General features: G+C 35.1%; 2 protein-coding genes across 4 annotated transcripts; both read right to left on the bottom strand.

Moving 5' to 3' along the window:
- Nucleotides 1–33: 33 nt before the first annotated feature.
- LOC147076347 (uncharacterized) lies at nt 34–10522 on the bottom strand. Of its 2 annotated transcripts, none has more exons than XM_085941240.1 (3): nt 10309–10522; nt 7560–7706; nt 34–670 (listed from the first exon to the last, which is right to left on the bottom strand). In XM_085941240.1, the coding sequence occupies exons 1-3, from the start codon at nt 10456–10458 to the stop codon at nt 227–229; spliced, it is 741 nt and encodes a 246-aa protein (XP_085797366.1). In that variant the 5' UTR covers nt 10459–10522; the 3' UTR covers nt 34–226. The 2 variants fall into 2 exon arrangements, 1 of the variants encoding a protein (XP_085797366.1); XR_015069597.1 differs by lacking the exon at nt 34–670 and adding an exon at nt 1462–5023.
- A 2464-nt stretch (nt 10523–12986) lies between these two features.
- Nucleotides 12987–18940, bottom strand: LOC147076348 (uncharacterized). 2 transcript variants are annotated; one of them, XM_085941733.1, is made up of 3 exons: nt 18698–18940; nt 16823–16954; nt 12987–15347 (listed from the first exon to the last, which is right to left on the bottom strand). In XM_085941733.1, the coding sequence occupies exons 1-3, from the start codon at nt 18836–18838 to the stop codon at nt 13896–13898; spliced, it is 1725 nt and encodes a 574-aa protein (XP_085797859.1). In that variant the 5' UTR covers nt 18839–18940; the 3' UTR covers nt 12987–13895. The 2 variants fall into 2 exon arrangements, with proteins under 2 accessions (XP_085797859.1, XP_085797860.1); XM_085941734.1 differs by lacking the exon at nt 12987–15347 and adding an exon at nt 17116–17179 and having other exon boundaries at nt 16885–16954; nt 18698–18916.
- Between the last annotated feature and the right edge of the window lie 2857 nt (nt 18941–21797).

The following is a 21797-nucleotide window of genomic DNA, read 5'->3' on the forward strand; positions in this document are numbered from 1 at the left end:
TCTCGTGCTGCTGAAATTGAAGGTAAAAACTTTCGGGTCAACTCCCCTGTCGGAGAGTTTAGGTATTTATTTATTTGAAAAAGACACGTTGAGTACATAACAAATTATTAATTCAGGACGTTCACTACATGACATTTAGAATAAAAATTACAAGTAATAAGTTCGGAAAATCAGAAAAAACAAAGTGGAGGAAAAGCAAAAATAGTTTTATACAAAAGAAATAAAATTAAAAAAAACAACAATGATTCAAAAAGTACAAATTAAACAATAAAATAGAATTTAAAAAGCAGAATATATAATGGATCTCCAAAAATATCGACATCTCTAGGGAGTAGGTACATTGAACAGCCGCACAACTGGTGCTGGTATTGGTGCCTGGTGAGCCTGACATGAGGAAACAGCTTTCACCCAAAATAGGACATGGCTGCAACCACGCATGTAATTGACGGGTGCGTAAAAATTTTCGTGAGTTCCATTCATTTTTCACCATATCTGAAATTGTAATTTTCGCGTAGCTCAGAGGAAATTTGTCATAAGCTATCGCGGTCTTGGGTTCAGAGGCACCATGCCGAGCCAATTTGTCGGCTATTTCATTTTCTTCTATCCTCGTGTGTCCCTTATCCACTTGAAGTGCAACTCGGGGTGGCGCCGTCTCAGTATTGCGGACTCGCTGTGAATAGAAAAGACAATCGGATTAGTAGACAAGGGATCTCCAATTGCTTAGATTGAGCTTTTGAAGTCCGAATAAATACAAATTCTATAGTTTTCGTTGGATTGGATCTGAGCCTTGCCCACTCCAGAGCGCGTTGGATGGCATAGAGTTCGGCCTGCATTACCGTACAATAGCTGGCAAGGCGGTACTTAGGAGGCGCTATCTGCTATACCACAAACCCTGCACCAGTACCGCAATCACTTTTGCTCCCATCCGTGAAAATCGGCATGTTATTGCATTCGTTGCTTTCCAACGTTTCAGGATAAGAAACCACTTCAGAAAATAGTCTAACAGAGCCTATCGTCTGGCAGAAAACCTGCAAGGCCCTCCTCGCACTTCTTAGCTCTGTAAGTGAGACAGCGCTCGAAATGGAAAAATTTACGAACCGGAGCGCTCGAGAGTTTTCTGAAGATTTTTACATAGTAAAGTTATCAAAGTTTATGTGTTTTTTTCATAAAAATAAGTGTGTTAGATTTTCTATTATATGGCCTAAGCTCAGACGGTCAAATTATTTATTACACGAGACGGAGCGATAATTTTACCGATTTCACGAACAGGAACGGCGCTCCGGTGCGTTCCGGTCCATTTCGAGCCCTGAAGTGAGAGCGGTTTGTTTTAAACGTACATCTAGAGGCATAAGTCCTGCTAGAGCTTGCGTTGAATTTAGCGGAGCCGTGCGGTAAGCTCTGCATATTTGTATTGCTAGTGCTTGCTGAATTGTGTTGAGTTTTTTTTGCTATGTTTTTTTTCCGTTTGGCAGCTTCATACTGTATGCTGGCCGCATTCGTAAACATAGGCTCAATAGCACAACTGTAGAGAATTTGAAGACCTTCAGAAGATACACCCCATGTGGGTTTGGCTATTCTTGCTAGTTTGAGCGAAGTCACCGATGCCCTTTGCAGATGCTGTCCGCGTGCTTCGACCAATTTTGTTTGTAATCGATTACTACCCCTAAAAGTTTAAAATCCCTAGAAAAAGATAGAGGTTGCCCATTTGATTCATCACCAGCGAAGGCGGAGAGACGCGCCTCCTAGTAAAGAATAAGGCCTTCGTTTTCTCCGCGGAGAAAGACAGTTTGACCTTCCTTCCACAGACCTCGACGCTTAACAACACGCTGTTAGTCATGGTTTCTAGAGAACCAAGTTATTTGGATTCAAAAATCAGCAATACATCATCAGCAAAGGCCTGTGCGTGTACACCTTCAGGAAACGGCATAGAGAGAAGATCGTTGAGAACTATGTTCCACAGGACAGGGCCGCAAGACGAACCCTGTATGCATCCCTTTGATGTCTCTTTGGTAGCAGATGCTCCAGCATATTCGACGAAGACTTCTCGGTCTGGGTCTGAGTTGTCACAGGTCTTACGTGTCGTAGAATGCCGAGAGTGTGGCCATTCTGTGGAGAAGGCTGTTCGACAGCCATATCATCCGGGTCAGTCATGAGGTCGTCTTCGGAACCCCGCGCCCTTGAGTGCGCGCCTGCATATTACTATATTGGTTAACATGCCTTACCGATAATTATTGTATTTGTCACACTATTATGTATGTAAATTATAGAAAACTTCGTCAATTTTATATGAGGAAAAATTCTGGTTTAAACATTTTTTATTATCAATATTAATTTGTGACAGAACAAAGTATATAGGCATTTCATAAGTTTGATTTCATTATAAATTCGAAAACTACGTAATAAAGTAATAAACTAGACTTAAAATAAAATTAAGTCACTAGGCTGTATCGTTCAAAAGAGTTTAACCACCGCTGTATATGTCAACCAACACGACCCTTCTTCTTTTCCTTGATCTATTGAAAATGAGTCTCTTTATTAGTTATGAAATTTCACCCTTGAGAAATGACATGCTAGATGGAGTCACCACACTTTTTCGTGGAATCACAATAAAATCTTATACCATTTAGCGCCGCGTGCTACTTTTGTTGCAGTATATCTTCTTTTCAAATATATCTCTAAGACCTAGATCAACATGGGCTTGAGCGTGATGTATGGCTTTAGTCAGTGGTGAAGCTCAATGGTTTAGGGACTCGAGGCCCAAGGAAAAAAAATTGAAAAAAAAAATAGAAATTCGAAAGATGTACTGAAAAGATGACAGAATTTTAAGGTGGTCACGATCCTTAGCCAAGAGGGAACGACCAAGAGGACACGCATCTGCTTGAGTGGTTATCTTATAGACCCTTTGCTATTGGTTGCAAGAGATTTTGTTATTCATTGGTTATGATATAGTCAATTTGTTAGAAATATGCATTTTATTGTATAATTTAACAATTGTATGAATGGTTTTAACTGTTTCGAGGCCCCATTTTAAATTCTCTGATAATTCAATTGAGTTATTGGCTCTTGTAGTGCGGTGAACAAGGCGCTGTTTTTCCATCCTGGGCCTCCGGATCCGATTCCCGGAGATGTCACAATATGTGATTATCTCAAAGTATGGGAGTTTGTGATTGTTTTCACTTCTATTCTTAACAACCACTGCACTACAGTCATTGAGGTTCATTATCTGTTGTAGTGTTAATAAGAAAAATAATATATAGATATGCTTAAAATAAATGTGTTAAAGAAATTCGCCGATGATTTTACGTTAGTTTTGTAATAAAATATCTTTGTAAACCGAAGTATTTATGATTTGAGGCGTTTAATCACAAAAAGCGACAAGTCCACAATTCAATATTTTCGGGAAACAACGTTTTTATGTTTCAAGCTTCAATTATTTGTTTAAACGTGAGATTATTTTTTCCGTTGTATTCTATGTCGAAATAAGAACCAAATGGCAATTTGTTTAAGCCGATAAACTCTTAAATGTAATAAATACAGGCAAAATAAAATTGGACGTAGCGCTATTTGTACCTCACTTTTTAATTTACTCCGCATAAGGCACATATTTCGATGGCACTGTCATGAGTTTACCAGATGCTACAGCATGGGAGACGCATTTTTTAGTATTGAACGTTCCCTTATTGGTTGACTTAAACACGCGCAAAATCAACCAAGCTTTAAATAATATGAAACACGGACTTGGCGCTTTTTGTAATAAATCGAGACTTCAAATATTTTTTTTTCCGTGAATACGTGCGTATTTTTTTTATCGATTTTGACCAAATGTGGACGCCTCATTTGTCTTTGAGTAATTATTGTTTTGTTCGCGTTTTGAGTAGGGATGCATGAACGCACATATGTTATTAATTTTTCGGCTAATTTTTAGCCATTGATCGTGATGTTGAGAAAGCTTTGATTAATCCGAACATGAATTATTATTCAGCTCTTCCCTGTGCATTTTGCAGTGGCGCTTTTCAAAATATTATTTCAGTTTGATTTGAGAGAAATTTTAATCCGGGATGTCCTGAACGGACGATTTTGATAAGACTAATTAAACAGTTTTATTTTTCATTTTACGTTTCGCATGAACCATTTCGTGTTTCTTCATACGAGAAGATCTATTGCACTTGTAATCACACAATGTACATGAAAATGCCTTTGTTCTATTATGAACCATTTTGTGTGTCTTCAAATAACTGTACCGAATACAAGTGTAATCACATATGTTGCATTTAAATGGTTTTTCACCACTATGAACCATTTTATGCCGGGTTAAAGAAATCGGTAGTGTGCATTTGTAATCACACAAGTCACATTTTAAAGGTTTATCATCACTATGAACCATTAAATGCAATTTTAAAGTACTAGATCGTGCTGATTGGTAATCACAAATTTTGCATTTAAAAGGTTTTTCGCCACTATGAATCAGTTGGTGTTTTTTGAAATCACTTGTTTGTATGCAAGAATAATTACATTGATTACATTTGAAGCGTTTTTCGCTGCTATGAATAAGTTTATGTAGTTTCAAGTTAGTGGATTTATTGCATTTGTGACCACACACATCGCAGCTGTACGGTTTTTCTTCGCTGTGCACCATTTGATGTTTTTTCAAATAACTGGATTTGTTACACATAAAGTCACATAGTTCGCATTTGAATGGTTTATTGACGTTATGCATCATTGCATCTTTTATTTTAACACTACCAAATAAAGACACTTCGTGAACCGATTTGTGATCATTTAAAATGTTTTCAGATGGAAATAACGTAAAACATGCATTGCATATAAAGTTTCTCTCGTAAAATACAGCTCTTGTCAAATTTAGACAGACTTCATTCTCAATTTCAATCGACATTTCTTTTTTAATGCCATGTTCACAAATTTCAATTTCATTCAATGCATTATTACCATTACACACATGTGGTAAAATATAATGAACACGACTGTCGTCAGAAAGATACCTGCGATAATTATTACGGTGAATCTGTAATGAAAAGAATAAAAAACAAGTTTATTTTAAATGAGTTAACCGACAATTTAAATTATGAGAGTTAGCACCATAGACAACTACAATAACAACAAATGACTCACTTTTTTGTCGGGTCTGCCGAATGGCATAATCTGTTCTAACGTCATTACAATAAAGGTGATATTGCTATAAATTCCCGATGCTTTTTGTCGGTCTGCCGAATGGTTCGGTTCGAACGGGTTCGCTCAAATGAACATTGACACTAGAAACACTGTTCTAACGCCATTACAATAAAGGTTTTATTGCTATAAATTCCCGATGCGTGATATCGCATAATGAAAATTGCGTGACGTCTACTTATACATGTGCGAATTTACTTGCTAGCTACTGTATTGAGTGCGTTGTCCATTAATAATGTCATTGGTTAACACAGTCTTAGATTGTTTTATATATCGACTGGTTAATCTGCAAACCGGCTCCAACACGGCTCCAAAATCTATTTGGGAACATTGTTTACGAAGGAGAAAAAAATATATTATTTTAACTATCGAGCGGAATTTAACGATTCCAAAAATACACTTCGATTTTTATTTAGAAAAAGGCTGCAATATTAATTAATACACTATAATTAACTATTTCTTTTATTCAACGAATAATTCACAAGATTTAAGAATGTACCATTCTAATTATTGAACATACATAATTTTGAAAAACACAAAAACTGAGAAAATATATTATAATCAATACAAAAAATCTTTTTGAAGAGAGTAAGACACCCCGGCAGGGAATCGAAACCTACATCTCCTGGGTTTACGCCCCGTCCGTGCATTACCTCTATGCTACAAGGTGACATACTAATTTCGACAAACTTTAACTATTGGCCTTTTTAATACCTATTCATCAGCGCTCTTTTTAGCATCCCTTTTATAAATAAAGAGAGGAGTTGTTCCATTCATGATATTAAAAGTTTCACATGCAGTTGGCTGTTTTGTTTGAGGAACGATAACACGCATTTATTTATACGTATGTGTGAGCATAGAAAACATGGTTTATAACAAAATGCCATCAAAATGTTATTTTTGGACAAAAAGTGCAGTTAGCTGGTTTTCAGATTAAGTTCAGATTAATTAATCGATATGGTGGTTATCTTTCGAGGGGTTTTTGCCTAGGGCATTAATGTCCTGTCATATATCCAATATCAATATATATGTTACGGCGAATGTACGAAATTGACTATTACATGAAATGGGAAAAATTTTGCTTAAATCATGAAAAATGTAAGCCCGTTGCCTTATTCATGAATTAGGCAAAATATCTGCCGAGTGCGTGAATTCGGGAGTATTTTTCTGCCTAGTTCATGCATTGGGAAAATTAGATAGTAGCGCTACGGTGGTGTTTTTTGCAAATAAACCAAATGTGTCAAATGCTCATGCATTGGTCAAAATAGATGGTCGCGCTCAGGTGGTGTTATTGCAACTAATCAAACTAACCAAATGTGTCAAGTGTCATTGATTATATAAAAAATATACCAATCAATAACTAGAATGACGTTCATATCCATTTACTATGCCCAAAAAAAGTCTAGAACTATAATAACGGAAGAATTTTATTAAAATGTATTTTCGCGATTTGATTCGTGCTTGGGTCTCAGGCAATGGTTGATTGTTTGTTTGTGATAGTATGATTTGATAGTTTGTTGACACTTGTTAGCTAACCTCAAAATGGACATTTAGTTGAATTCAGAATTACAAAACCTAACCTAATCTAATAATAATAATATTATATTATGTCCAGTTATAACTAATAAAACCATCCATATTAAATTTACTTTTTCTACTGTCATGTTGACAGTTTAAGAATTCCATACCCTGGCGAATTCACGCATTCATGAATAAGGCAACGGGCTTGACTATTTCATGAATTAGGCAAAATTTTGCACATTCGGCGTAACATATATATATATATAAATGGTTGTATGGATTACAACACAACATTTATATATATCATGCAGTGGCAAAACTGTGAAGGTGGGCTGTTAAAATTCGACATGAACTAATACATAGATCACATAGTTTATTTATTATATAGTAAATATATAGATATAAAATAATAGTATTCTTGTTAACTACTAGAAATGGCATCGATATTAATGCTGACAGGTGGCACTGCTATCCAGCAATTTTTTTTAGTCCCAAAGAATTCAGTATTCTCAAATCTTATAAATAATGCCATATTTTAAAATATTTTATAGCCAGTAAATTTGCATTGTCCAAAACATATCCCATGATAGCCGCGCGGCCTAAGCGACGGTCGTGAGTCCCCGGTTCAAATCCTGCGCCTGGTAAGTACACATATTGTTTTTCAATTTGAGTCAGAGTATGGACGTAATAGGTTGAGCAAGTGGCTAACATTTATTTCTCGTAAAAACAAAATCTGATAATACAAAACCTCTAGGTACTCTGTGGAGGTCCATAATTTGATCTTATTGAGATGGGGCATGGTAAAAAATAAAACATAGTTTCCCCATTAAAGAGAATAAAAATCAAGTAACCTGGTTTATTGATTTCCGTTCTGAATAAGAGCACCCTGGTTGAGCCTCTTCGTAGGAACTGGGGTCCACTGTCTCTTCTATAAACTCAGTTTTCATGTCATTTTGTTTTGTCTCAGATTGTAGACTGGTGAAGTCTGTTGGGGGATTCTGAAAAAAAAATTATATCAGTAGCTACATTTAGAGCATTAAATAATGTCTCTTATTTGCTCGCTATATTCATATTTTAGACGTTTCGATTGGGTAAATTTGGTTAATACTTGGATATTTGTGGATATGTCGGGTGATGTTGGAGACTCAGTGCTTGGCCAGAGTGAACGCGCGGGCAGAGGGGCGGCGGCGGTACGTGATATTCAAACGTATAACCGTGTGTGAAATGTCAAAAAAAAGATATTTTCTACTAATATTTCAGGTTATACTTTGAGTTGGGCACGCAGCTGCCACCCGGCTGCCTTCTCGGCCACTCTGACCTAGCAGCACTCATGCTGCAATTATACTATGATCACGTCACGTGCCGTCACATACTGGTACGGCGAGAAATTTAGTATATGGATGTGTTATTCAGCAGAAAATGTTGAATGATTACTATATCTATAAATTCAATGATGGAAAGTGCCAACTCTAATTTATTCGTATTTTGATTTATTATTCATTATTCATGGAATTTCAATTAATTTTAACAGTTTCTAAGTGTGTGTACGATAAAAAAAATATAATATATTGCATTTATAGATAATATTTTGAACAGAACCCAACCAACAGACCATAGATAATAGACGTAAACACCATAAATATTAATTTAATAGAAAATCTAGAGAAAAAAAATAAAAACAATGAGCGCGCGTTTTGACGTGAGTCGAAAATGTGTAGGCATGCAGAACATAATAAAAAAAACTTTCTTTGAGTCATGCTGTTGCCGATGTAGCGCGGTACGCGTGAGGTGAGCTCATTGTTTTGCTGACTGATAATGTTCGTTTAAATGTTCAAAATGTGCTACGAGATGAGAGCATCAGTCTGATAACATTTTGAACAGGTAGGTAGGTACTATTATAAACGACATTACACACTGTTTTATCGTAGGGTAAGCTTACTGTGACAGCACATAACTTTAGGATAATGTACTTGTCGCGTAACTGTCAAAAGTGTTATTTAAATCGTAACGTCTGTAATGTGTCCTATTTCAGTCGGTACCTACGGGGAAGTGCGTAACGGATACGTATATGCGACTTATATGCTACCTACTGGGTTCGATTCCCGGTGTGGTCACAACATATTTATGTAGTTCGTAAGGCTGGGTGTTTCTGTGATGTTTTTCATTACCTAACTACTGTAATTAATTTGGAGTCGTGGCATGATGAATTGATATAATTAAGAGTAGGTATTCAATAGATACTTATATATTTGTATGATTTGCTAACATAACATTGCTGATATAGCAAGCCTAAATGTTTGACTATTTTGATAACATGATGTTTCCTATCAGCAATGGTGTCCGACAAGGCAACACGACCTCACACAAATAATTCACCGCAAGTCTGGAAGAAATATTCAGGTGACTTGACTGTGAGAACACTGGAAACGCCTTTAACAGTCAAACATCTACACTATGCAGTTGACATTGTTGTATAAGAATGAATTAGAAGTCTTATATAAATGAGAACAGCATACTAGGTTTAAAGATAAATGTCTCAAAAAGACAAGTAATCGTAAACTGTTTTGCTGAATAGAAAGCGATCCTCATCAATGGTACTCAAAGCGATCGAATCAACAACTACGTCTATCTTGGAAAACAATAATGTCAATTGATTGTGGTATGCATGGAATAAAGAATTAATGTGAACTGAAATAGCTAACAAGTGTGGAATAACAGGCAAATGATCTCGAGTGTGGAAGAATATGGCATAAACTTAAAAACGTGTCAAGAATACTTCATTCTAACCTTGTTCTTCGTTCTGACAATTGATTTCGTTTATGCACTGACGCTCATTCGTTGTTGGTGTATTTGAAGGCTTAAAACACACAGTATTGCACGTCTATAATGTGTGTTTCATTCGTGGGACACTCACACATTCAAAATCTTGCTTCAAAATGTAGTGTATTGGTGTATAACCTGTCGGAATTATATTTATCAATCTGTTCTGTTGTGGTGTATATTATGAGTTGTTCGCAGAACCAAACTGCCAAGGAGTGCATTTGGGCGCCTGAATAGTATCTTTAAAAGTTACCTACTATTCTGTGCTATCATATATATCAACTAATGTGTGCTACTAGTGCTAACGTACGTGTGTGGAATATGGACTTTTAATGTACCTACCTAAGAGAAATTTTAAGAAATGCCGTCATACAGTGGTATCCAAGAGAAATTAAACGATCACGGGGTCGCCCAGAAACATGCTAGATCAACGAACCCATAAAAATCGGTACATATATGTACGTGACAGCGTAGAACTAGTGACAGGCAAGTAAAGGAAGCAAGGGGACACCTTGCTCTATGGATCGAACTCGTAGCAGCCCCCGGCTGATGATAATGAAATGACATGAATGCATGTGTTCTTCTCAGCGAGCTAGAAAATGACAAAATCAGAAACAACCATTTGGTTGTAATAGGCAAACATAAGCTTGATTACCTAATTCAAATAGGAAAGTTTATCTGTACATGCGCATTTTGGCAGCGTGAATGAATAACACTTGGCTTTTACAATCAGTGAAACAGACAAAAAGTGATATCACTAATACGCCTTGAAAAACTAACCTTAAAACTGCAATCGGGGTTGTCGGTACTCTCTTGTTTTATATAACTCTTGGTGTCTGGGTTTGTTGGATTTATGATTGGTACATCAAACCAATTATGATGCTCTTCAGCATCAGATTCGCTACTGTCTGGTTCCCGTTTCACATCCATTTTGCTGTATCAATTGTCGATGGGGCGGAGATTGACGTTATATAAAAATAACAGCCATGACACTAGGCTTTGAATAGTGTTGCCATATTTTGTTTACGCATTTTTGCTGTTGTTTTGGCGCGATGGATTTCGCCGTGAAAGTTCACAGTGAGGTGCCTTATCGGAAAGAGATTATAACAAAAAATGCACGTAAATTGTAAAACATTGCAGACAGTTATAAAGTTGGTTCTAAGATTATTAGATTCAATTTAATAAGATTGAAACTTAGTATTATAGGTACGAATTCGACTTTGAAGTCTTTGGAGATAGGATTTGTTCTTCCTTATTTGCTTGAGGAGTTATTCTACTAATTTATCTCACCTTTTCTTGTCGTTTATTTTATTTACTGGTCATACCCAAATCGCGTATTCTTTGTTTATTATGATATGGCTCAAGGAACCAGGTAGAAGTTACCTGGATTTCAAAGTCAACATGAATAATAAGAGTTTTATTGATAGGTAAACTCCTTTCATTATTCGAATTTGACTTTGAAGTCCTTGAGATGCCTACCTAACCGAAAAAAATCGTTTTTTTTTAAACGGTACATGTCTACATGTTTAAACGCGCGCGTTAATATGATCTTACTCCCTACTTCATTTATCGTTTGTCAATAATTTATGGCTACGGCCGTATGTTGTAGCTTAACCACTGGGAAATGCCAATAGAAATGGTGTATTTCAAAAAAATACTACCTTATTCTTAGGTCAATAATTATTATAAAACAATCATTATTCGTAGGATATTTATCACATTTGAATGGTCAAAGACATAGCTTATAATTAGTATCTTTAGAATTATCTGCAAATGTGTTATTTGTGGCCATTTTTTGAATACCTAATGAAATGCCTAATTTTTATCAAATTTGGAATCATCACAGAGATTATAAAATATAATTTTTTATCGTAAATATTTCACTATATAATGTTAATATTAATTTTAGTAGTGGTTGTATAAATGCGTTTAAAATTATTAAATGTGAAAAATCTTAACACCACTGCACATGGATGTACTGAAATATGACTATATTCTAACACATTAGATCGAGAGGTTTAAAAGAATACTTTTTTATGTAATCAAAATACTTTATGCAGTTATCAAATGTTTAAAATAAAATATAAAGGATAATAAGGATTACATATTATATAAATAGATTAGGTATCTACAACGTTTGACATGTGGTTCCAACAAGATGGTACCACTTCACATAGAGCCAATGTTACAATGGCATCACTGAGGGATCTGTTTCTGCAATAAATTGTCTCAAATGGTGATGTCGGTTGGCCTCCACGTTTGCCGGATCTAACAGCCCCGAACTTTTTTTTGTGGGGATATCTAAAGAGCAAAGTTTATACTAACAGACCAGAAAAACTTCAACAACTTAAGCAAAACATTCGTGACTAAATTTAATGAAATACCGGTTGAAATGTGTGAAAATGTGATGAAAATGTTGTAAAAAGAGCCCGTATTTGTGCGGTTAACAGAGGCGGACATTTGGATGATATTGTCTTCCATACGTAATTCCCAAAATTAAAAAAAAACATTTATTAGCATTAAACCACTTTGATTTCATTTTCCATGAAGTTATACAAAATTAAAGTCGTCAACCTTCCCGGCGAACATCATGTATATAATGTTAGTGGTAATTATTTTTACCTAGTTAATTAAGTAGAAAATATCTCTACTTCATTATTTTTGTGTTTAAATTTGGTAGGACCTAGCCGAACCTACTAAAGAAGCACAAATTTAATGATAGTACCATAACGCTTAATACTCAAGATAATAATAATAAAATTGAGGTTCTCCTGTGTGTTATAGGTACGCGAGAAACACGGCTTCATTTTGCCGAACATTAGCCACTCTCTTAATATTATTGCTTTGAGTAACCTACCATTTCTGTGGCCCGTGTTAGGTAGGTGCAAGTCGTGTACCTCTGGACATTTTATTTTTTCTTCATTAATGTTTTTTTAAAAGGAAAATGTTTTTGAATTTTTGTTTACCAAATGCATAGTTTTAATAATGTAAAATATCACCCTACTCTTTAGTATGATCATTTACCCTACAAAGGTGGTTTTTGTCTATAAATAGGTATAATCTATGCATGCACCTTTGGATATTGATTTTACCTGTGGACACGCTAATTAAGACAGGTTACAGGTGGCAATAAAACGAAAAATTATTAATGTAAAATGTCATTGTATTATGAACTATTATACATTAAGTAGTATACTTTAAAAAGATAATTAAAATATTTATTAATAGACCATATGTAATATAAAATAAACCTTTAATTTGATATTATCTTGTAAGTTTTATTATAAGTTACCAAATTTACAGAATATTATGTAAGTTGCTAATTTTTATTATCATAAATTTGTGTTTACATTATGTGTAATGGGTTAAAATATACTTGTAATGATTATTAATACAAACTATAACTTTAATTTGATATTATCTTATATTATGTTTTATTATATATCTTAAAACCCAAGTCCACCCAAACAGAAAATTTACAATAAAGGTACACTTTAGAGCAGATAATGCTGAAGTCCAATAATTTGCGAAATATAAATTTAAAAAAAAATGGTTAACCTCGAATGACCTTTACAATTTACAAATTTATCAAAATAATCGAGGATATCTAAAAAGTTTCATTTATAGAGACAATTGACTGATTGTATTTGGTTAAAACAGCTCTCCTGCAAAATATTGAATTTGTGACTTCCAGACTTTCAGCTCTAAGGTACAGATATGTTTTACCGCTCGCCGTGACTATTAAAATAAAAGTCTGTGCACAAATTTCAAATGTAACGCAGAATGTTACCAGCCGACCGCCTGACGTATCTTGTCGAATCACTGAAGTTATGCAACATTGCGCGCGGATAATAAATGGGTGTGTGGCCGCTTGTTTACGGTATAAATATTCACTGCGAACATTGATTGTGATTGTAATGTGAACAAGCGATATTTTTTAACATGAGATTAAATGGATATTCAAATTTCAAAAGTTCGGTTGGCTCGAAAGTTTTAGTTCACGAGGATAAGCTTTCAGCTGACATACCTTCAGCAAACCCTCTTATACAGACGTCTGTGGTTTTGGAGAAAGAATAAAACGACAAAGAATTTATCTGTAAAGCAGATGAAACAGGTGTATTTTGAAAAAAACCACCAAGCAAATATTTGTAAATTGCAATGTGGTTTTAGATGATCAGAGCAGAAACTTTTTAAAACATGCATCGCAAAGATGTGGTTTTTACCAGTATGTGTCATTTTATGTTTTATAGGATGATTAATTCGCAGAAAAAAATTAAACCACATCGCGTTGATAATGTTTTTCACGATGTGACATTTTATGTTTCGAGTTGACTTAACTGCAGAAAATTAAAAAAAAAACTCACAAACTAATGATGTGATTTTTCATCAGTATGTGTCATTCTATGTTTTTTGAGTCGACATATTTCCAGAAATGTTTTAAAACACACGTCACATTGATGTGGCCTGTCGCCAGTATGTGTCATTTTATGTGTTTTGAGATTATTAAATCGCAGAAATTTTCTAAAACACACATCGCATTGATGTGATTTCTCGTCTGTATGTGTCATTTTATGTGATTTAAGATGCTGACCTAGCACGAATTTTTTTAAACATACATCGCATTGATGTGTTTTTTCGCCAGTGTGTGATATTTTATGTTTGTTGAGATTACTAATATCCAGAAACTTTTTAAAACATACATCACATTGATGGGGTTTTTCGCCAGTATGTGTCATTTTATGTTTCTTGAGATCACCTTTTAAGTGATATCTTTTAAAACAAACATCACATTGATGTAGTTTCTCGCCACCATGTGTCCTTTTGTGTAATTTGAGTTGACTTACGTATAGAAATCTTTTAAAACACACATCACATTGATGTGGCTTTTCACCAGTATGTGTCAGTTTATGTGTTTTGAAATTATCAAATAGCAGAAATTTTTTTAAACACACATTGCATTGATATTGTTTTTTACTACTATGTAACATTTTATGGCTTTTGAGTTCACTTATTTGCAGGAAACTTTTAAAACACACATCGCACTGATTCGTTATTTCACAAGTATGTGTTAGTTTATGTTTTTTGAGATGATGAACAAGCAGGAATTTTTTTAAACAAATATTACATTGATGTGACTTCTCGCCAGTATGAGTCATTTTATGTCTTTTGAGATGATGAACTAGCAGGAATTTTTTAAAACACACATCGCATTGATGTGGTTTTTCACTACTATGTGACATTTTATGTCTTTTAAATTCACTCATTTGCAGAAAACTTTTAAAACACACATCGCACTGATATGATTTTTCACCAGTGTGTGTCATTTTATGCCTTTTTAGATGATGAACTAGCAGGAATTTTTTAAAACATACATCGCATTGATGTGGTTTTTCATCGGTGTGTGTTGTTTTATGTCTCTTGAGTTGACTTATTTGCAGAAATCTTTTAAAACATACATCGCATTGATGTGGTTTTTCACCAGTATGCGTCGTGTATGACTGCTGAGACTTCATGCATGAAATATAGTGACTATTTAGACGATCTACAGATTCAAAAACTCCACAACAATTGTTGCAAATAAAGTTACGTGGAAAATATGTAACTCTACTTAACATAATTCGAACCACCTTTGGCAAATATAATTTCTGAACTTCCGATTTGATATTTTGTTCTTCTATAGTTTCCTCAGAATGCTGTATCATGATTTTATTTGTTGCGTGTGCTATGTTGTTGTTGGCAGGGTTATTATCAACTATATTTTTTCTAACGATCTCAAGTTTCTTACTGTCACATACTGTGAAACAATGCTGGGAAGAAATCTACAAAAAGAACAGGGTTAGTATATTTAATTCATAAATATTAAACTAAATTAAATATGAACATTTCTATTGTATGGATGCTTTGTGTTTTGACAATTATTTTTTATAAATGTGTGTCCTTAACGAAAGGGTGGACTGTTAAACCGATCCTGTGGGACTGCTCTCACTTTTTGACCTACGTCTATGACTAGTATTGTTTGGCAAATCTTCATGAATAGAGTCACGCTTGGATAACTCTATTTTTACTTAAAGCTAAAATTTACTTTGAAAATTAGTCGGCGCTACGCATTATTTATAAATGAATATTATTGCAAAATTGCATTCTGCGTTGAAGTATAGTTTTGCTTAACGGGTTTGTCAGTTAGGAAAATTGCCGCATATGGCGTAGGACTAATTCAGAAGTAACAATAGACTCCATTATATCCACAAAAGTATACTTAGGATTACACGCTGTTGATATAATCGGACAACATTTCAACAATGAGACCGGATGTCGCGTTATCGAAACAAGATGAGTATTTTTTTGAAAATATGGATGAAATTCATCCGGATGAAATGTAGTTTCAACAGGATGGCGCTATGTACTATTGAGAGAGACCAATCTAGATTTCCTTCCAACCAAAAAAATGTAGTTTGATACAGTTTACACACTAATGGATTCTTGGCCCCCACAAGAGGGGGCCTGATAAGGCTCTAGCCTGGGGGCCCCGGTGTGGCGAGTCGACCAAATAAGTGAGATAAATACACACCACAAATTTGCTCTAATAGTAAAAAAAGTCGCCTGCATTATATTTTCAAATATGTAATCGTGCGACTTAATTTTTAATTGTGTCACTGATAATTAACTCCATAATTACATTGGATGTAAAAAACACTAAATATCCTTAATTTTACCGTGAACGCCATTTGGAAAACGCTACTCTAGAGCGTTATACTGCCTTTATCCTTAGCGATAGGTAGAAAGGCCCGCCAAAGATCCTAGCCTTGGGGCCTGTTTCAGGATGTGGGGGCCATGGTTGGCATAATCGGAAAACATTTCTTCAAAAATGAGACCGGCGCTCGCGTTACCGAACTATGATTAATATATATTATTATATATTTTTTTAATAAAGATGACTTTCATCCGGACGAGATGTAGTTTCGACAGGATGGCGCTATGGATAATTTGGTTACAGCAACCAACGACTCCTTGAAATCAAATTTGGCGATAAGATGATTTCGAAAAATTTACCTGTCAATTGGAAAAAGTTGTGCGATATGACATCTCACGTAGACTTTCTGTGAGGCTTCGTTAAACCACTGGTTTATGCTGATAAACCAGTAACGACTGACGCATTGGACGACAACATTGAAAAACTAGAATTCGCCGAGAACCAATGTTAATGCTATGCAGGTATCGATCTTACGAATAAAAATGTTATTTTATATAAAAGTTATTTTAAGCTTAAAAAAACAAACTTCATAATTGAGCGTACTTGATCTAATGCTCCGTATTTCCAATTAGAACAGCCAGGTTGAGGATTCTCAAGGTCAATAAGCTCTTCTTTGATGACGGCTTCCTCACAAACATTCTCAGACTTTATATTGATCACATCGTTTTCACGCTTCTGAAATAAAAAACAACATTATTAATATTACGCAACAGTTAAACCAACCATTAGGATCAGTCGGAATCATTTCACTGCTGGAGTAAACCTCCCACTGCTCTTTATTCTGCTATCGGAGGTCGCCAACATATGACTGCATTTACAAGTGAATGTTTACTCACGCAGCGAAAGTACGGCCAAATGACATCTCATCTGTTTAGCTGCATCATGCTGTAAAATGCAACCCTTAGACAGGAAACATACGTAAAATAAATTCTATACATGAATTATCATTTAATTACATCAATAATCATATCACATCAAATTGCATCGCACAGCTATGTATTCTAAAATGTAAATATCCCTTGAGGAAAAATAGCTCCGCAAGCGACTTTTTTTTACTATTCGAGCAAATTTGTGGTTTGTGTTTTTCTCACTTAACTGGAGGACCCGCTACGCCAGGCTCCCTTCAGACTAGAGCCATATCAGACACCCCTTGTGGGAGCCATGCCTGCTGGTGTATAATGCAATGATAACTGATAAAAGTGGGTACTGTTTCCTCATTTTTACATAAAGTAATAAACCCAACATGATTTCCAACCATTCCGGGAGCTCCGTCAGTCGTTACCGATACTAGTTTATGGATAGGAAATCGAGTACGATTAATATACGACTTAAATGCATTAAAGATATCTTCTCTTTTGATCGTTCCTCCATTGGTAAAACTGTTGAGACTTCTGAAGCAAACATGTCTTTAAAAACCAATCGAACAAAAACGCATAGTTGTGCATATCCGTGTAATCTACCGACTCGTCAAATTGCAAGGATAGGAATTTACATTTATTTTATTAATGTTTTCCTGTAGAGGAATTTACATTTATTTTATTAATGTTTTCCTGTAGAATTTCTTCCAAGTTCTCGTCACTTGCGTTCTTCGTATGATTGTATTTATTGATAATGATATGTAAGAGAAGAGATAAGAACTAGCGGATTTTAAGTGCTGGAACATCGAGTAGTTTTGACTCGTTTGAACAAGAAATAGTACAATATATTATTATGAACGCGATCGACCAAAAATACCTTCGCGGTCGACGCACTGGCCATCCCTGGTATTGAATATTTTTTGACTATTATCTACTACGTGTTGGATTAGGCAGGACTTAATAGAATGAACAAACATTATCTGCAGATTGTAATCTTAGTGTAATGAAAACAAATACGTTTAAATGACAAAGGTTAGTTAAGCCTCAATTACATTGAGCTTCTTTACGAGCTGTTTATTGGCGAATTTAAAAGCGGGCGATTCAGCTACTGCGATTTGATGATTACACACAAAACTTTCCATTCGATGAGAAGCCACAAGCCAGCGACTATTTTGACGGAATGTAGTTCGTTTTTTTATCGGGAGGTTGGTACTGCGCTCTACTGCGCAGACGCAGTAGGCCCACACGCCGGCGTGTAGCGTGTAAAGTTGACCGGCTTTCAACTTTTCTCGGTAGAGTGTTTACAACCTGCTTATTAGCTTATTCGATGATTACACTGGGCGTCTTTACAGGCAGATTGTAAATTCGCCAATAAACAGCTCGTAACGAAGCTCAATGTAATTGAGGCTTTAGTGTGGATTGTTCATGCCGGATCTCAACAGTCTACCTTTAACCTTCGCTACACATATAGTATATACTATATATTATTATCTATTATGTTAATTGCTAGGATTCTGTCGAACACATGCCAAAACGAATAAATTGTAAAAAAAAAATTAACCTCAAAATTGCAACTAGCATCATTGTCGTACTCTTGTTTTATATGAGTGCTTGCGTCCGGACTATGTTTAATTGGTAGATCAAACCAAGTCTCCCCCTCTGCATCTGATCGATCGTCATCACATTCCCTTTTTACATCCATTTTCGTATTTAAATGGTGAATATAGTACCTATATTAGTCTATAATCTGTAAACTTTACGTAATAATATGACATCTCGAACACTTTGTCGCCATTTATTTTTCAGCAACAATTTTAGTGCTGCCGAGACAAAAAAAAAATGTTGCCATTATTGAAATGGAGGGAATTAATCGCACATCGCGTTGCTCAAAATTAACATCACCAAAATATGTAGGTAAATTCAAACATTTTGAAAATAGTTTTCCCATAGGTTAAATAATACGAAACAAAACTGACGTGTCACATTTTAATAAAAAATAGTTTTGACAAGTCAATACCAAACAATATTCCACCAATGGTCGACTATTGTCACGCCATTGCGCGAGAGCTGAAAATATTTCAGCTGTCAAAATAAAGTAGGTATGATAATATTATTGTAGAAATAAAATTGTTGTTTTAAATATCCTTACTATTTAGTGATACCTACTTGACGTGCTAAAATATTAACGTAACCGCAAAAAAGAACACCATATTAGATGCAGCAAGCTAGTGAACCAAGTCCATTCTGGAAATTTTTGAGTAGGTAAGCTAGTTTCAAACATAATATTTGAGTAGGTACCTCCTAATTATTATTCTGTAAGGGTAGGTACCTATGTTTTACCTTACGTCATAAAAGCTTAAATTTAATGTAGGTACCTACTCAAAGCAACACTTTATAATAATTGCAATCATACCCTTACAGAATTAGAAATAGGTAGGTACTCAAATATTATGTTTAAACATAGGTACCTACCTAGCTTACTCAAAAATAGCCAGCAGGACTTGATTCACTATGCTTGTGAAATTTTATATATTTTACGTCGATTCTATCGTCGTCTATTCATTTTTAGTGCTTAGTGCCAATGGATGACTAGGTACTTATTTTATTGTCTTCCGACTGTTTTCAACATTGTTATTGATTAATGTGTAAATAATTTTACCTATTAGAAAATGAGTGCATTGTCTGTATTTTTAAATTTGATTTTATTGTCTATAGCAGAGCATTGACAAATCGGACGATTTTAAATATTATGTCCTCGGACTTTTGGCTCGCCAATGGAGCGCCTGCATTAAATATATTATATCAAAGAGGGAAAAGTTTTAAATAAAGCGATACTAACAAATAATAAAATATCGACCCCAGTGTCGTTATATAAGAAAAGGATCGATTCCAAAGAGTATCGAATTACCGGGCAAAAAGTAGGCACCTACAAAAGGTTTTTGACGTCCTAGTAAAGTTTATTGTCTATTGTCACGGTGGCAAAGTGCATGTGTGACAGATTGTGTGCACGTGTTTAGTGTGAGACGATTATCTTTGAGGACGGACGCTTTCAATCCGTAAAATGGACGTCAAACGCGAAGCAGTTGACTTTGAACCTGATGCAGATGAGCAACATTCGTTCGATGTGTCTTTACATGGAAATAACCCACAGTCAAATATTTGCATCAAACAAGAGTATGCTAGTGATCTCGGCCACGTTGTTGAGGTTAGTTTTCAAAGGTTATTTATATAACAAAAACATATGTAGGTACTTGATAAATTAGTGTTTGTTTTTTTTTAATTGATAATGTTTGTGTTAAAAAAGTTGTAATATTCTAAGAGAGTTGACTCTTAGGGAAAATCAACAAATGACGCCATCGATATAAGTAGGTATACAGGGAAAAGGTATGTTTCCGAAAGAAATATGTGGTCATTTCTGATAGGTATCGAAATGGGAATATTTCAACAGCCTTGAAATAAAACTTAGTGGTTGTGACTGGTCCTCCGCTGTCTTTAGCTGACAGTCGCCATTTTGGAATCCAGCTATCTTTTTATCATCGGATTATAGTATGCGGTCCAAGAAATGATAGTATTTCCGCAACAATTATACATGACTATGACGTGTTGAAAATGTAAGTTTTTTGTTTGTCACATAAACATAACGGAGAATTCGAGAAATTCCGCTGCCCTGCTTTATTTAAACACCTCTTACGACCGAAAAATGCTAATCGGCGAATTCAAATAATTCCATTTTTAAAAATTGTGGTATCTTTGACGTATTCTTTTTAATAGTACGGGGACGAAAATGTTACTTTTTTAATAGTACGCGGACTAAAATGTACTATTTATAATTCGGTTGGGAACACTGCGCTCACTGACAGGTGGCAGCTCGCGACGTCGGAGAACCAGTAAAAAGACCCTAAAACTTCATTACTGTAAATGAGTCGCCCGCCATGGTACGCCTAATAATTGATTTAGATAAGTTGTTTCGTTCGTTAAAACGTTCGTTTTGAATTAAAACTATTAAAATGTTCTTGTGATTAGAGCTAAAACAATGTAGGTAGTAATTTATTTGGTCCACATAATTGTCTAAAGACCGGTTTCGTTTGCTTTGAGAACATTATTTTCTAATCTTCCTACATAATGTATCGTTATTCCTCGCAGGGCTCGCATAGCATATTAAAACAAAAAAGAAAAAAAAAATCCGCCCTAATACAATGCCATTAGAACTTACTAACACTGCGGTGTATTATGTACTGATAATTATGAGATAATAGCAGACTAAACGTATCGAATATGACGTCATTTTATTATACACATAAGTACCTATTCGCTTCCCAGGCAATTTTCTCTTTGGCGGTTATCTGAAGTCAGGTTTGAAGCACTGTAGTATGTAGTGGCTGTTTGCAGTAAATTTCGAACAATTGCTTCCTCAAACGGTCGGTTGTGATGCTATAACTTCGTGATCTTGCGGCTCCAGGCGTTATTAACTAAAACATCCATTCACCAATTAACTACATCACCTCGCTTTACGATTCGAAAATCCATAGTACGACGAATATATCTTGTCAGTCTAGTGCTCGGTATAGAGTATCTGTAACCAGAGTTGAGTCCAGTTGGAATAAGAATAAGTACAAAATTACTTAAATGAAAATACTGGACATAGAATATTTAAGCTGTTT

Source organism: Rhyacophila brunnea, unplaced genomic scaffold, assembly GCF_057557595.1.
Source record: "Rhyacophila brunnea isolate RB1 unplaced genomic scaffold, BYU_Rbru_1.0 scaffold_13, whole genome shotgun sequence".
Classification (NCBI taxonomy): Eukaryota; Metazoa; Arthropoda; class Insecta; order Trichoptera; family Rhyacophilidae; genus Rhyacophila; species Rhyacophila brunnea.